This window comes from Rattus norvegicus, chromosome 5, assembly GCF_036323735.1.
Source record: "Rattus norvegicus strain BN/NHsdMcwi chromosome 5, GRCr8, whole genome shotgun sequence".
Lineage (NCBI taxonomy): Eukaryota > Metazoa > Chordata > Mammalia > Rodentia > Muridae > Rattus > Rattus norvegicus.
In genome coordinates this window covers 93,295,761-93,311,583 of record NC_086023.1, presented here as the reverse complement: position 1 = coordinate 93,311,583, position 15,823 = coordinate 93,295,761, and the positions used below count along the sequence as shown (strand labels likewise).

At 37.2% G+C, this 15,823-nt stretch overlaps 1 protein-coding gene across 10 annotated transcripts in view; it reads right to left on the bottom strand.

Annotated features, from left to right (window-relative positions):
- Positions 1-15,823, bottom strand: part of Kdm4c (lysine demethylase 4C) — a 206,637-nt gene that overhangs the window by 41,457 nt on the left and 149,357 nt on the right. For 9 of the 10 annotated variants that reach the window (XM_063287361.1, XM_039109496.2, NM_001106663.4 and 6 more), the window contains 2 exons: positions 9,777-9,832; positions 6,546-6,654 (listed from right to left, as the gene is read on the bottom strand). In XM_063287361.1, the coding sequence (XP_063143431.1) occupies positions 6,546-6,654; positions 9,777-9,832 (165 nt within the window). Of the gene's footprint in view, positions 1-6,545; positions 6,655-7,305; positions 7,667-9,776; positions 9,833-15,823 lie in introns of those variants that run through there. The other variant, XM_039109502.2, reaches the window with a different exon arrangement.

The window sequence follows — 15,823 nt, the reverse complement described above, 5'->3', positions numbered from 1 at the left end:
CCAGACATGGATGATGGAAGCTAAATATTGTTCTACTGTAAAGGCAGCAAGCCCTCACTAAGCTCTCTTCTGGCCTGTACATACTAGACACATAGACATACGCACACACAAAGACACACAGACACAAAGAAACACACACACACACACACACACACACACACACACATACACAAAGCATTACTAAGCAGTTGTGTTGCAGGTGTATCAATTGGGGTGAGATCCCCAAAATCACTTGTTCTCTGTAGTTCGAGCAGTAGTACACATAAGTCAATACTGTCAAATATTTTTGAAAAAGGTAAACTTTTGACAGAAAACCACAATAAACATAGTGTTTACAAAGGACAGTTTAATTTAAATGGTTAACAAACTAGTAAACTATTTTGAATTAGCAATCGAAATAGAATACTTTAAAAATAAATCTAGTGTCATCATTGTTTATTTAATGCTACAATGAGTAGAGGACATACTCATTATATCACCAAGCAAAGTTGACAAGAGTGACTACTTTAGGATGAAAATTGAAAAGCTTTTTATTTCTTTTTCTTTTTTTTTTAATCAAACTGCACATTCTCGTTTATAGAAAAACTTACTCAAGTGAAGAATTTTCTTGTTTACAATTTTATATGCTCTACAAAGCTTTCTATTCAACTAATTATTCAGAAGTGTTTCCAAAAGCTGTAGGTTCAACATTTTAATGCAAATCTACAATAGTGTTAATATCACACTTGCTTAAATTCTACGATTTCATATCAATGAAAGACTGTAGAAAATGGGGTTTTTCGAATCCAAGAGCACATCAAAACAATCATCCACCATGATCAAGTAGGCTTCATCCCAGGCATGCAGGGATGGTTTAATATACGGAAAACCATCAACGTGATCCATTATATAAACAAACTGAAAGAACAAAACCACATGATCATTTCATTAGACGCTGAGAAAGCATTTGACAAAATTCAACACCCCTTCAGGATAAAAGTCCTGGAAAGAATAGGAATTCAAGGCCCATACCTGAACATAGTAAAAGCCGTATACAGCAAACCAGTTGCTAACATTAAACTAAATGGAGAGAAACTTAAAGCAATCCCACTAAAATCAGGGACTAGACAAGGCTGCCCACTCTCTCCCTACTTATTCAATATAGTTCTTGAAGTTCTAGCCAGAGCAATCAGACAACAAAAGGAGGTCAAAAGGATACAGATCGGAAAAGAAGAAGTCAAAATATCACTATTTGCAGATGATATGATAGTATATTTAAGTGATCCCAAAAGTTCCACCAGAGAACTACTAAAGCTGATAAACAACTTCAGCAAAGTGGCTGCATATAAAATTAACTCAAATAAATCTGTTGCCTTCCTCTATACAAAAGAGAAACAAGCCGAGAAAGAAATTAGGGAAACGACACCCTTCATAATAGACCCAAATAATATAAAGTACCTCGGAGTGACTTTAACAAAGCAAGTAAAAGATCTGTACAATAAGAACTTCAAGACACTGAAGAAGGAAATTGAAGAAGACCTCAGAAGATGGAAAGATCTCCCATGCTCATGGATTGGCAGGATTAATATAGTAAAAATGGCCATTTTACCAAAAGCAATCTACAGATTCAATGCAATTCCCATCAAAATACCAATCCAATTCTTCAAAGAGTTAGACAGAACAATTTGCAAATTCATCTGGAATAAGAAAAAACCCAGGATAGCTAAAGCTATCCTCAACAATAAAAGGACTTCAGGGGGAATCACTATCCCTGAACTCAAGCAGTATTACAGAGCAATAGTGATAAAAACTGCATGGTATTGGTACAGAGACAGACAGATAGACCAATGGGATAGAATTGAAGACCCAGAAATGAACCCACACACCTATGGTCACATGATTTTTGACAAAGGAGCCAAAACCATCCAATGGAAAAAAGATAGCATTTTCAGCAAATGGTGCTGGTTCAACTGGAGGGCAACATGTAGAAGAATGCAGATCGATCCATGCTTATCACCCTGTACAAAGCTTAAGTCCAAGTGGATCAAGGACCTCCACATCAAACCAGACACACTCAAACTAATAGAAGAAAAACTAGGGAAGCATCTGGAACACATGGGCACTGGAAAAAATTTCCTAAACAAAACACCAATGGTTTACGCTCTAAGATCAAGAATCAACAAATGGGATCTCATAAAACTGCAAAGCTTCTGTAAGGCAAAGGACACTGTGGTTAGGACAAAACGGCAACCAACAGATTGGGAAAAGATCTTTACCAATCCTACAACAGATAGAGGCCTTATATCCAAAATATACAAAGAACTCAAGAAGTTAGACCGCAGGGAGTCAAATAACCCTATTAAAAAATGGGGTTCAGAGCTAAACAAAGAATTCACAGCTGAGGAATGCCGAATGGCTGAGAAACACCTAAAGAAATGTTCAACATCTTTAGTCCTAAGGGAAATGCAAATCAAAACAACCCTGAGATTTCACCTCACACCAGTGAGAATGGCTAAGATCAAAAACTCAGGTGACAGCAGATGCTGGCGAGGATGTGGAGAAAGAGGAACACTCCTCCATTGTTGGTGGGATTGCAGACTGGTAAAACCATTCTGGAAATCAGTCTGGAGGTTCCTCAGAAAATTGGACATTGAACTGCCTGAGGATCCAGCTATACCTCTCTTGGGCATATACCCAAAAGATACCTCAACATATAAAAGAGATACGTGCTCCACTATGTTCATCGCAGCCTTATTTATAATAGCCAGAAACTGGAAAGAACCCAGATGCCTTTCAACAGAGGAATGGATACAGAAAATGTGGTACATCTACACAATGGAATATTACTCAGCTATCAAGAACAACGAGTTTATGAAATTCGTAGGCAAATGGTTGGAACTGGAAAATATCATCCTGAGTGAGCTAACCCAATCACAGAAAGACATACATGGTATGCACTCATTGATAAGTGGCTATTAGCCCAAATGCTTGAATTACCCTAGATTCCTAGAACAAATGAAACTCAAGACGGATGATCAAAATGTGAATGCTGCACTCCTTCTTTAAAAGGGGAACAAGAATACCCTTGGCAGGGAATAGAGAGGCAAAGATTAAAACAGAGACTGAAGGAACACCCATTCAGAGTCTGCCCCACATGTGGCCCATACATATACAGGCACCCAATTAGACAAGATGGAGGAAGCAAAGAAGTGCAGACCAACAGGAGCCGGATGTAGATCGCTCCTGAGAGACACAGCCAGAATACAGCAAATACAGAGGCGAATGCCAGCAGCAAACCACTGAACTGAGAATAGGACCCCCGTTGAAGGAATCAGAGAAAGAACTGGAAGAGCTTGAAGGGGCTCGAGACCCCATATGTACAACAATGCCAAGCAACCAGAGCTTCCAGGGACTAAGCCACTACCCGAAGACTATACATGGACTGACCCTGGACTCTGACCTCATAGGTAGCAATGAATATGCTAGTAAGAGCACCAGTGGAAGGGGAAGCCCTGGGTCCTCCTAAGACTGAACCCCCAGTGAACTAGACTGGTGGGGGGAGGGCGGCAATGGGGGGAGGGATGGGAGGGGAACACCCATAAGGAAGGGGAGGGGGGAGGGGGATGTTTGCCCGGATACCAGGAAAGGGAATAACACTCGAAATGTATATAAGAAATACTCAAGTTAATAAAAAAAAAGAAAAGAAAAAGAAAAGAAAACAAAATGTTCTTCATAATTTAGAAATCCAGAGTATGGGTAGCCTTGCCCCAGTGAATACATGTACATAGAAATGTATATTTAAATTGATATTAGACAATAAAATTTCAGGCTTTATTCCCACATAATAAAAAAATAAAAGAATTAAAATAAAAAAAAAGAAAATAGGTTTTTTTTTTAAAACAAGCAGTTTAAATAGTCAGAAGATACTTAAGTTCATGCTTGCCTAACAGTTCTTCATTAAACCTCAAGTAGTTACTAAAAGTTGAACAGGACTTGGATAGAAAGACTACCTTTCAACAAGAAAAAGTAACACCTTTTAAATGGGTAAATGAGCACAAATAATTTTATCTTTATCATCTTGAATGTTTTAATGCATCACAAACTATTTTTCTGATTTCGTTTTGATTTTTGTGATCTCCTCCTACTCTTTGTGTTAGGCAATACCTATACAAGACAACCTGTGGGAAAGCATTTGTAGACAAAACAGCAGCAATACCACTTGGTGGGTGCTGGAGAGACAGCCTAGTCCTCACTGTTGCATGAGAAATGATCAATTTCCTTACTTTTTCTTAACTTTCTAAAACAAATAAAATACAAAATAAAGATGAAATCACTTTTATTAAGGATGCTTACAAAAACATAGACGAAGAGTTAAAAAAACACAAGCCACTTTTACCAATGGCTTCAAAACTGAATTAAATGTCTCTTCCTCTCCTACCAATGTATTAGCTGACTACAGTATTTAGGGAGGACTGGGGCCTTACAAATCCCTTTCCGCCTCAACAGTCCCCAGCTTGTGGAAGTTATGACAGCTGCTGAAATTCAAGAATTCAGAGAGCATTCTATCTGGAAAACTATTACACTGGTGGCTTTATTTTATTCAATCTGGGGACCATAGCTGAGTAAAGCTAGTGATGACAATTTTGTCCCAATAAGTACATCAGATACTGAGTTCCCAAAGCAATACAGGAACTTGCCACTGGTCTTGGTTAACATCGTCTGGCATTATGAGAGGAAGCACAATTAGAACACATCTGTTTAGTCCCTACTGAATTTTTATGAGTTCTGTCTCTAGTACATGTTGTATGTTCAACAATACGATTTTATCATCTAGTTCTGGATGGCGACAATGAGCAATAAATGTCAATTCCCTGGACTGCTTTAGGGAGACTGTGAACCCACCCAACAATCTCTTACCAAATAAATGAATACAAAGACTGGCAAATGACTACCTCATAAACATATCTCCTGCATGATGAAAATGAGTTAAATAGTGCCATACTTTAGTAGACTGTGCAGAGGTAGGTATAAATTAAAGGAGAAGCCCCAGAAAAGCTCAAAGTATTTGTTACTGTATGATCACACTATTTAAGTGACAATTATTAGAAGCCAGAAATAATAATTTAACACTTACCATACACACCACAGCATTTTATATTTCAGTAAAACTTTCTTAGCATTCATAAGCTATTTAACCGCTCCAAGCATACATAAAATACTAAATCAATGCTAAGGCTGAGAAATCATGATATAGGTTAAAAGATGCTAAACATTAAGAATTATGGTTTATTTCAAAAGTACACACACTATTTGGCAAAACAGGTGATAGATTTTTAGTGAGATGAGCTCAGAAGTAAACATTTTGAATTCACATGAAAAGGAAGGGGTGGAGTGGGTAGGAGGCTGACACTCTGACTCTTAAAATACTGAGCTGTCTTCATAGCCCCGCTTTTACACCTTGACCACATTACTCAAATTAGGTAACAGCAGATAACATATTTCTTCTTAAAGTAAAAATGCTTGATAGTGTTATGATGGGAAATAGTGTTCATGTACCCTTTCTGAGAACAAAGGACACTGGATAAAATTCCTAGGAAAGGACCCTTTGTGGGAAGAAAATTGTAAGAAAGCAGCAACAGAGTCAATAATATTCCTTGAAATGTTTGGTAGTGGAATGATTAGGTTTTTATAATGACATAACTGAAGAACATGTAGGGAATTTCACCAGCATATTAAATGTATGTTTTTAACTTAAAGAAATTACCTTCTTAAATAAACAAAATAAGCTGGGTGGTGGTGGAACATGCCTTTAATCCTAAAACTGAGGAGGTAGAGGCAAGGGATCAAGGCCAGCCTGGTTTCCAGAACAAGTTCTAGGATGGCCAGGGCTCTGATACACCCATATACCCTGCATTAAAAAACAAACAAACAAACAAACAAACAAAAGAGGCCTAAATTAACGCTATGTGTAACAGAAAGGTACAGGAACAAAAATATTAGTTAGTATAAACACATCACAGGTTTGCTGATTAATGAAATAAATACTCTTAAAAAGGTAAATCAGTGAAGAGATTTTTATGAACATTTTTGAACAGATTAAAAGTTAACAAGTTCGAGTTGGGAATGATAAGCATCTAGTGTCTACTTATAAGTAAAAACACCTTGTAATTTAAAAAAGCTTCTGCGTTTCTCTATACAGCTCTTCTTGGCAAAGAGATTGTTGCTAAAGTTGGACATATTTGCTATACCAAAAGAAACACAAGAGAGTAAAGAAAGAAAAACAGTAAGCAATTCCAGTAGAACAGTTTAGGGAACTGCTGAATAATCTCAAAGAGCTAAATATTTTCAAGCTCATATCAATAAACAAAATTGATTCCTTTCCCAGATTTCAAAAAAATATGGAACTTACAATATACTAGGAAAGAATATGTGAGGAAAAATATATTCAAGATAGAGGAAAATATAAATGGAATAAAATGAAGCTATTTTATACATTGATTTGGAAACAAAACAAATTTCGAAATTGAAATTGACATTAATATATGAAGTAAGTCTTTGGCACTCACCAATTTTAACCTCTGTAAAGGTATTCTGTCTACATCTATTTGTGTCCTTTCTGGGACATTAGTGAATCGAACTTCTGGAACTGCAACAGCACATATGACATGAGCCCACCTAGTGAAAGAAAAGATTAAATATAAACAAATTCCTTAAACTTATCGACTTTAACTTGGTGGTGACAATCTGGCACAAAGAAGAAATGAATCTAAAAACCTAATTCCACTGCAAGTAAGTTCTGGATTATAAACGGCTTTAATGACAACTGGAAAAATTTAGCATAACTGTAACAAGAACTAGGTAAACAGGGCCGGAGAGATGGCTCAGCAGTTCTTACAATGAATCTTGGCAAATATCAGTACCTACATGGCAGCTCAGAACTACAACAAACTCCAATACTAGGTGATTTGTTGTTCCTACTGCCTTCCATGAGCTGCATGCACACGAAGGCACAAAGCCATACCAAAAAATGAACCATATAAAGGCCAAGGATTAAGTCATATAAAATGGTTATATACATTTGAAAACCATAGGATACATTTCATACTACATGTATACTATATTAGAATAGATTGATATGTGGGAAAAAAATAGGGTACTAGGAATCACATTAAAATATAATAAATGATACATTTTTTCACATGGGGAAATTAGTTCAAATATAAATATTTTCTATAAAATTAAAAGTAGTGAAGTCTTTAAATATTTTCCTCACTGCAATGTAAATAGAAACAAAGCAATCTATAGCTAAAGAGAAATGCAATCTAGCTTGTTACCTGATTTCCTTCTTAAAACATTAGAGCATCCTTTCACATCCCAAATTTGCATAAATTTGTTACTAATACTATTCAATATCACTGAAGTGTTATACCTTCAAGTAAACATTGGGCTGGCCAACATCATTAGGATTTGTATTACCAAAGTATCAACTTACATTTAAATGAAAGTTTTTGTTTGTTTTTCCAAGACAGGTACTGGATGTCCTAGAGCTTGCTAAGTAGATCAGGCTGGCCTCCAACTCACTGAGATACATCTGCCTCTGCTTTTCCAGTACAGGAATTAAAGGACTGTAGGCCTTGCTTAGCCACAGCTTATTTATTTCATTTAAACAATGAATGCCAGGCTTCATCTTAAGGCCACAGGAAGAAAGGACAATGGTTAACCCTACTTGAAAATTCTTCTAGACTTGAATAAAATCAGCATTCTATCATAAATACTATTAGATAATTTCTCATGATACATTTTTTTAACAAGAAGCACTTAAGCCATCTCATAGTCCCGACAGCCTATACACATCTATGATCTAGTGACAGCTCTACCAATATTACTAGATGACCTTATGAAAGATGATATAAATTCAAGCAAAAATATTGGCTGTTAGTACTTTATCAATGTGAAGGATGATAAATGATTTTACTCTTCATTCCAAGCAACCAGACCCATGTGTATATATACAAAAAAATGTTAATGACATCAAAAGATTATGCACTAAGAGTTCCAATTCCAGTGTTATGGGCCAGGCAGGACAACTTGCCCCACTGATGACAAGTTCTCCTCCCAATTTATTTTAAAAGAAAGAGGAAGTGAGGAAAAAAGTAGTTCAGTTAACATGAATGGAGTATTGCTGAAGAAGGAGGGGTGAGGAGAGGAGAGGAGAAAAAGGAGATGAGAAGGAAGACAATACAGGAGAAGCCTGTTGATAAAATGAGGACTGTAGTTACATAGAAGCACAGAGTAGAAGCAAACTCTATAGAATGCTTTGTTAGCCTTAGTCTCTGAAACAGAATTTCAATCCTAGGTCCAGAGAGCAAGTATGTGAAATAAGGTTACAGGAAGACCTGTATAGCAAACTATCATGCAGAGAGACATAATATCCAAAATATACAAAGAATTCAAGAAGTTAGACTCCAGAGAGCCAAATAACCCTTTGAAAAAATGGGGTACAGAGGTAAACAAAACATTCTCAGCTGAGGATTATCAAGTGGCCAAAAAGCACCTAAAGACTCAGGTGACAGCAGATGCTGATAAAGATGTGGAGAAAGAGGAACACTCCTCTATTGTTGGTGGGATTGCAAACTGGTACAACCACTCTGGAAATCAGTCTGGAGATTCCTCAGAAAACTGGACATTGCACTACCTGAGGACCCAGCTATACCTCTCTTGGGCATATACCCAAAAGATGCTGTAACATATAACAAAGAAACATGCTCCACTATGTTCATAACAGCTTATTTATAATAGCCAGAAGCTGGAAAGAATCCAGATGCCCTTCAATAGAGGAATGGGTTCAAAAAATGTGATACATCTACACAATGGAGTATTCAGCTATCAAAAACAATGGCTGCATGAAATTCATAGGCAAATGGAATGAACTAGAAAATATGTTGAGTGAGGTTACTCAATCACAGAAAAACGCACATGGTGTGGCACATGGCACACTCATTGATAAGCGGATATTAGCCAGAAAGCTCAAATGACCCAAGATGCAATCCACAGACCACAGAGGCTCAAGAAGAAGGATGACCAAAATGCGGATGCTCCCACTCCTTCTTAAATGGGGAAAAAAATCCACAGGAGGGGATATGGAAGCAAAGTTTAGAGCAGCAACTCAAGGAATGGCCATTCAAAGCCTGACCCACATGTGGCCCATATATATACAGCACCAAAACTAGGTAAGATTGATGAATCTAAAAATATGCATGCTGAAAGGGACCAGATATAGAACTCTCCTGAGAGACACATCCAGAGCATGTCCAATACAGAGGTCAATGCTAGTAGCAAACCACCGAACTGAGAACAGGACCCCTTTGGGGGAATCAGGAAGTATTGGAAGAGTTGAAGGAGCTGGCAACTCCATAAAAGCAACAATGCCAACCAGCCAGAGCTTCAGGGACTAAACCACTACTGAAAGACTATACATGGACTGACCCAGAGCTCCAACAGCACATGTAGCAGAGAATAGCCTTGTTGGAGCACCAGGGGAAGGGGAAACCCTTGGTTCTGCCAAGGTTGGACCCCAGTGTAGGGAAATATGCGTGGGGGGGGATATATATAGGGGGTATACCTGTATGGGGAAAAGGGGGAAGTTAGGGAATGGGGGCTTATGGACAGGAAACTGGGAAAGAAAATAACCTTTGAAATGTAAGTAAAGAAATATATCTGATAAAAATTTTTTTAAAAAAAGAAGTTCAAGAGACAAAAAAGAAATGATGAAACTCAACAGAATCAATATTACTTACTGATTGTTCTTAGTCTGTTTAAGTGCACCTCCTCTCAAATTGCAGAGACAGCATTCCTATGGGGGTAGAGGAAAATTAACAGTTATAAAACCCATATAACAAATGTCACTTCCATTCATCTAAGCAACTCTAGAAATTCTTACATACCATTTTCCATTTATCTTAAAATTAAAAGTGTAACGAATAACACAATGGTAAGTACTTCAAGATCCAGAAGGAATATTAAAACCCAGAAAATGATTGAGTACATAGGCCCCTTAGAAAGGACCACCATATATTGCTTTTACTCTGTAGAGCAGTAGGAAAACTGTGAAAAAGAACTTTGGAGCTAATAGACCAATTTCAGTGGTCAGACTGACTGAATGAAGAAACATGCTGGGGGCATTAATGAGACACAGCTTTGCTGTATCTGTGTGCATACACACTGACTGGCACTATCACATGGATAGAGAAGAAAAAAAGATAAAAAATTGAATATAATAATTTCTACTTCTCTAGTTTATGATCAGTTTCAAGGACCAAGGTAGAGTCACATGATGAACTGTATTGCTCTGTGAGTCAATTCATCCTCCCATATATTACTTCTAGTCATAGCAATGACAAAAAAAAATAAAAAAGAGAGAGAGAGAGAGAGAGAGAAAACTAGTACTCAGAAGAGGACCTAGAACTGTGAAAAAGTAGATTATTTTATCTGTAGACCTTTGCAATTAACGCTCAGGAAAATGTGGAGGAGTTTGAATCTATGAGCTAAAGAAAACATAGAATGTTCTATCTTACTACAGAAGTACTTAATCATCCATATTAATTTCTGGTCTATTCATAATAGGCAAAAACTAAAAACAGTCTTCATTTCTATCAATAGATGAATGGATAAGAAAAATGTTATACTTTTACACAATGATATATAACTCGACTGTTAAGAAAAGTGAAAGTATAAAACTCACAGGCAAATAGAGCTAGAAAGTCCATGCTGACTAAGTTTACCAGACCTTAAAACACAAATACTATGTTTTCTCGCACATGTATATTATAACCCTTGTTATGCCTTAGATATGTATACTATAATCCAAATAACCAGAAAGGTGACGTACCAGGTAAGGTACTATAAAAGAACAGAGCATCTGTCAAAGAGGGAGAAGTGAAAATAGAGTTACAGAAACATAAATAAGAAAGAATTAAATTAAATGAGGAGGATTAAATTAGGATGGGAGGGCAGTATCATCAAGAAAATAGAGGAACAACTAACACTAAAGGCTTTTAGAAAACTATATGGAGGCCTACAACTGTAGAAGCTTAATAACATATGTTTATAAAAGAATTTTTAAGTGGAGACATCAAATAGAGAGGAAACTAGACAACTTATGCTACCAAATAAAATCTCCAGTGTCAGGAATGGTTTACGTCTTGTTGAATTAATGGCCTAAGGGGCCACATGAAACAGACTCCCATCAGGAAATATCACAGGCTATTGCTAAGGTTACTGCTTACTCTTCACCACTTATGGTAAGGCCCTATTGCTGAAGAAAACACTTCCTTACTCATTGAACGGAGAAAATTCCAGCTGGAGTCTATAGCAGTTTCACCTGTAATAACTAGTGCTCATGTTGCTGGGAGGTACTTTCCACTCTACCCAGAAGAGAACGGTAATCATCAATATCAGGAAGCTAGAACTGTTAGGACCTAAAGCAGTGACTTGCCTGCATGACATACTAGTGCAATAGTGGCACATTATGAGTCTAACCCAGAATATTTTGATTGGATTTCAGGTCCATTTCATGAGCTTGAAGGGGCAACTGGCACTGCTAAAGTAGCCAAGAACCATAGAATACATAAATCGCAGTACTGGCTTTCACCATGTACTTGAACTGTTAACACTAATAAAGAAATGCAGCATAGGTGTGTGTATTCAATGTCTGATCAAGCTAGTTGTGTAAAGGAGCATAAAAACAAATGTGAAGACTGTTATGAGAATGACATTATGAATTTAAAGCCTAGAACATAAGAAAGACCCATATCTGGCCACCAGGATCAAAGAAAGGGACAGTAATGCCAGATACAAGACACAGAAAGACTTAAGTCTCTTGCAGTTAGTTGAAGGAATTAAAAATGGAAATAGAAGCAACCAAGAAAGAAAAAAGGGAAACAACCCTGGATATAGAAAACCAAAGGAACAGACAAAGAGCCGTAGATACAAGCATCACAAACAGAATACAAGAGAATGAAGAGAGAATCTCAGGAGCAGAAGATTCCATAGAAACCATCGACACAACTATCAAAGATAATGTAAAGCGGAAAAAGCTACTGGTCCAAAACATACAGGAAATCCAGGACTCAATGAGAAGATCAAACCTAAGGATAATAGGTATAGAAGAGAGTGAAGACTCCCAGCTCAAAGGACCAGTAAATATCTTCAACAAAAACATAGAAGAAAACTTCCCTAACTTAAAGACATGCACATAAACATAAAAGAAGCCTACAGAATGCCAAATAGATAGGACCAGAAAAGAACCTCGTCCTATCTTCTCACCAGAGACTATGAAAGCCAGAAGATCCTGGACAGATGTTATACAGACCCTAAGAGAACAGAAATGCCCACCCAGGTTACTGTAAACTGCAAAACTCTCAATTAACATAGATGGAGAAACCAAGATATTCCATGACAAAAGCAAATTTACACAATATATTTTTACAAATCCAGCGTTACAAAGGATAAAATATGGCAAAACCCAACATAAGGAGGCAAGCTACACCATAGAAAAAGCAAGAAACTAATTGTCTTGGCAACAAAACAAAGAGAAGAAAAGCACACAAACATACCCTCACATCAAAATATGAATATAACAGGAAGCAATAATCACTATTCCTTAATATCTCTCAACATCAATGGACTCAACTCCCCAATAAAAAGACATAGATTAGGGGTTGGGGATTTAGCTCAGTTGGTAGAGCGCTTGCCTAGGAAGCGCAAGGCCCTGGGTTCGGTCCCCAGTTCCGAAAAAAAGAACCAAAAAAAAAAAAAAAAAAGACATAGATTAACAAACTGGATACGCAACGAGGACCCTGCATTCTGCTGCCTCCAGGAAACACACCACAGAGACAAAGACAGACACTACCTCAGAGTGAAAGGCTGGAAAACAACTTTCCAAACTAACGGTCTGAAGAAGCAAGCTGGAGTAGCCATTCTAAGGTCGAATAAAATCAATTTTCAACTATGGTCATCAAAAAAGATAAGGAAGGACACTTCATATTCATCAAAGGAAAAATCCACCAAGATGGACTCTCAATCCTAAATATCTATGCTCCATATACAAGGGCAACTACATACGTAAAAGAAACCTTACTAAACCTCAAAACACACATTGCACCTCACACAATAACAGTAGGAGATTTCAACAGCCCACTCTCATCAATGGACAGATCATGGAAACAGAAATTAAACAGAGATGTAGACAGACTAAGAGAAGTCATGAACCAAATGGACTTAACAGATATTTACAGAACATTCTATCCTAAAGCAAAAGGATATACCTTCTTCTCAGCTCCTGATGGTACTTTCTCCAAAAATGACCATATAATTGGTGAAAAAACAGGCCTCGACAGGTACAGAAAGATAGAAATAATCCCATGCATGCTATCAGACCACAAAGGCCTAAAGCTGGTCTTCAATAACAATAAGGGAAGAATGCCCACATATACGTGGAAATTCAACAATGCTCTACTGAATGATAACCTGGTCAAGGAAGGAAATAAAGAAAGAAATTAAAGACTTCATAGAATTTAATGAAAATAAAGGTACAACATACCCAAACTTATGGGACACAATGAAAGCTGTGCTAAGAGGAAAACTCATATCTATGAGTGCCTGCAGAAAGAAACAGGGGGGAGCATATATCAGCAGCTTGACAGCACACCTAAGAGCTCTAGAACAAAAAGAAGCAAATACACCCAGGAGGAGTAGGAGGCAGGAAATAATCAAACTCAGAGCTGAAATCAACCAAGTAGAAACAAAAAGGACCAGAGTAAGAATCAACAGAACCAAAAGTTGGTTCTTTGAGAAAATCAACAAGATACATAAACCTTTAGCCAGACTAACGAGAGGACACAGAGAAGATCTCCCAACCAAAAAGAGCCCAGGTCCAGACAGGTTTAGTGCAGAATTCTATCAGACCTTCAAAGAAGACCTCATACCAATATTATCCAAACTATTCCACAAAATTGAAACAGATGGAGCACTACCGAATTCCTTCTATGAAGCCACAATTACTCTTATACCTAAACCACACAAAGACACAACAAAGAAAGAGAACTTCAGACCAATTTCCCTTATGAATATCGACACAAAAATACTCAATAAAATTCTGGCAAACCGAATCCAAGAGCACATCAAAACATTCACCCAGCACGATCAAGTAAGCTTCATCCCAGGCATGCAGGGATGGTATAATATACAGAAAACCATCAACGTGATCCATTGTAAAAAAAAATTAAAAGATAAAAACCACATGATCATTTCATTAGATGCTGAGAATGCATTTGACAAAATTCAACACCCCTAAATCATAAAAGTCCTGGAAAGAATAGAAATTAAAGGTCCATACCTAAACATAGTAAAAGCCATATACAGCAAACTAGTCGCTAACATTAAACTAAATGGAGAGAAACTTGAAGCAATCCCACTAAAATCAGAGACTAGACAAGGCTGCCCACTCTCTCCCTACTTATTCAATATAGTTCTTGAAGTTCTAGCCAGAGCAATCAGACAACAAAAGGAGATCAAGGGGATACAGATTGGTAAAGAAGAAGTCAAAATATCACTATTTGCAGATGATATGATAGTATATTAAAGTAATCCTAAAAGTTCCAGCAGAGAACTACTAAAGCTGATAAACAACTTCAGCAAAGTGGCTGCATATAAAATTAACTCAAATAAATCAGTAGCCTTCCTCTACACAAAAGAGAAACAAGCCATGAAAGAAATTAGGGAAACGACACCCTTCATAATACACCCAAACAGAATAAAGTACCTCGGTATGACTTTAACCAAGCAAGTAAAAGATCTGTACAATAAGAACTTCAAGACGATGAAGAAAGAAATTGAAGAAGACCTCAGAAGATGGAAAGATCTACCATGCTCATGGATTGGCAGGATTAATATAGTAAAAATGGCCATTTTACCAAAAGCATCTACAGATTCAATGCAATCCCCATCAAAATACCAATCCAATTCTTCAAAGAGTTAGACAGAACAATTTATAAATTCATCTGGAATAAGAAAAAACCCAGGATAGCTAAAACTATCCTCAACAATAAAAGGACTTCAGGGGGAATCACTATCCCTGAACTCAAGCAGTATTACAGAGCAATAGTGATAAAAAAAACTGCATGGTATTGGTACAGAGACAGACAGATAGACCAATGAAATAGAATTGAAGACCCAGAAATGAACCCACACACCTATGGCCACTTGATTTTTGATAAAGGAGCCAAAACCATCCAATGGAAAAAAGATAGCATTTTCAGCAAATGGTGCTGGTTCAACTGGAGGTCAACATGTAGAAGAATGCAGATCGATCCATGCATATCACCCTGTACAATGCTTAAGTCCAAGTGGATCAAGGACCTCCATATCAATCCAGATACACTCAAACTAATAGAAGAAAAATTGGGAAAGCATCTCGAACACATGGGCACTGGAGAAAATTTCCTGAACAAAACACCAATGGCTTATGCTCTAAGATCAAGAATCAACAAATGGGATCTCATAAAACTGCAAAGCTTCTGTAAGGCAAAGGACACTGGGGTTAGGACAAAATGGCAACCAACAGACTGGGAAAAGATTTTTACCAATCCTACAACAGATAGAGGCCATATATCCAAAATATACAAAGAACTCAAGAAGTTAGACCGCAGGGAGACAAATAACCCTATTAAAAAATGGGGTTCAGAGCTAAACAAAGAATTCACAGCTGAGGAATGCCGAATGGCTGAGAAACACCTAAAGAAATGTTCAATATCTTTAGTCATAAGGGAAATGCAAATCAAAACAA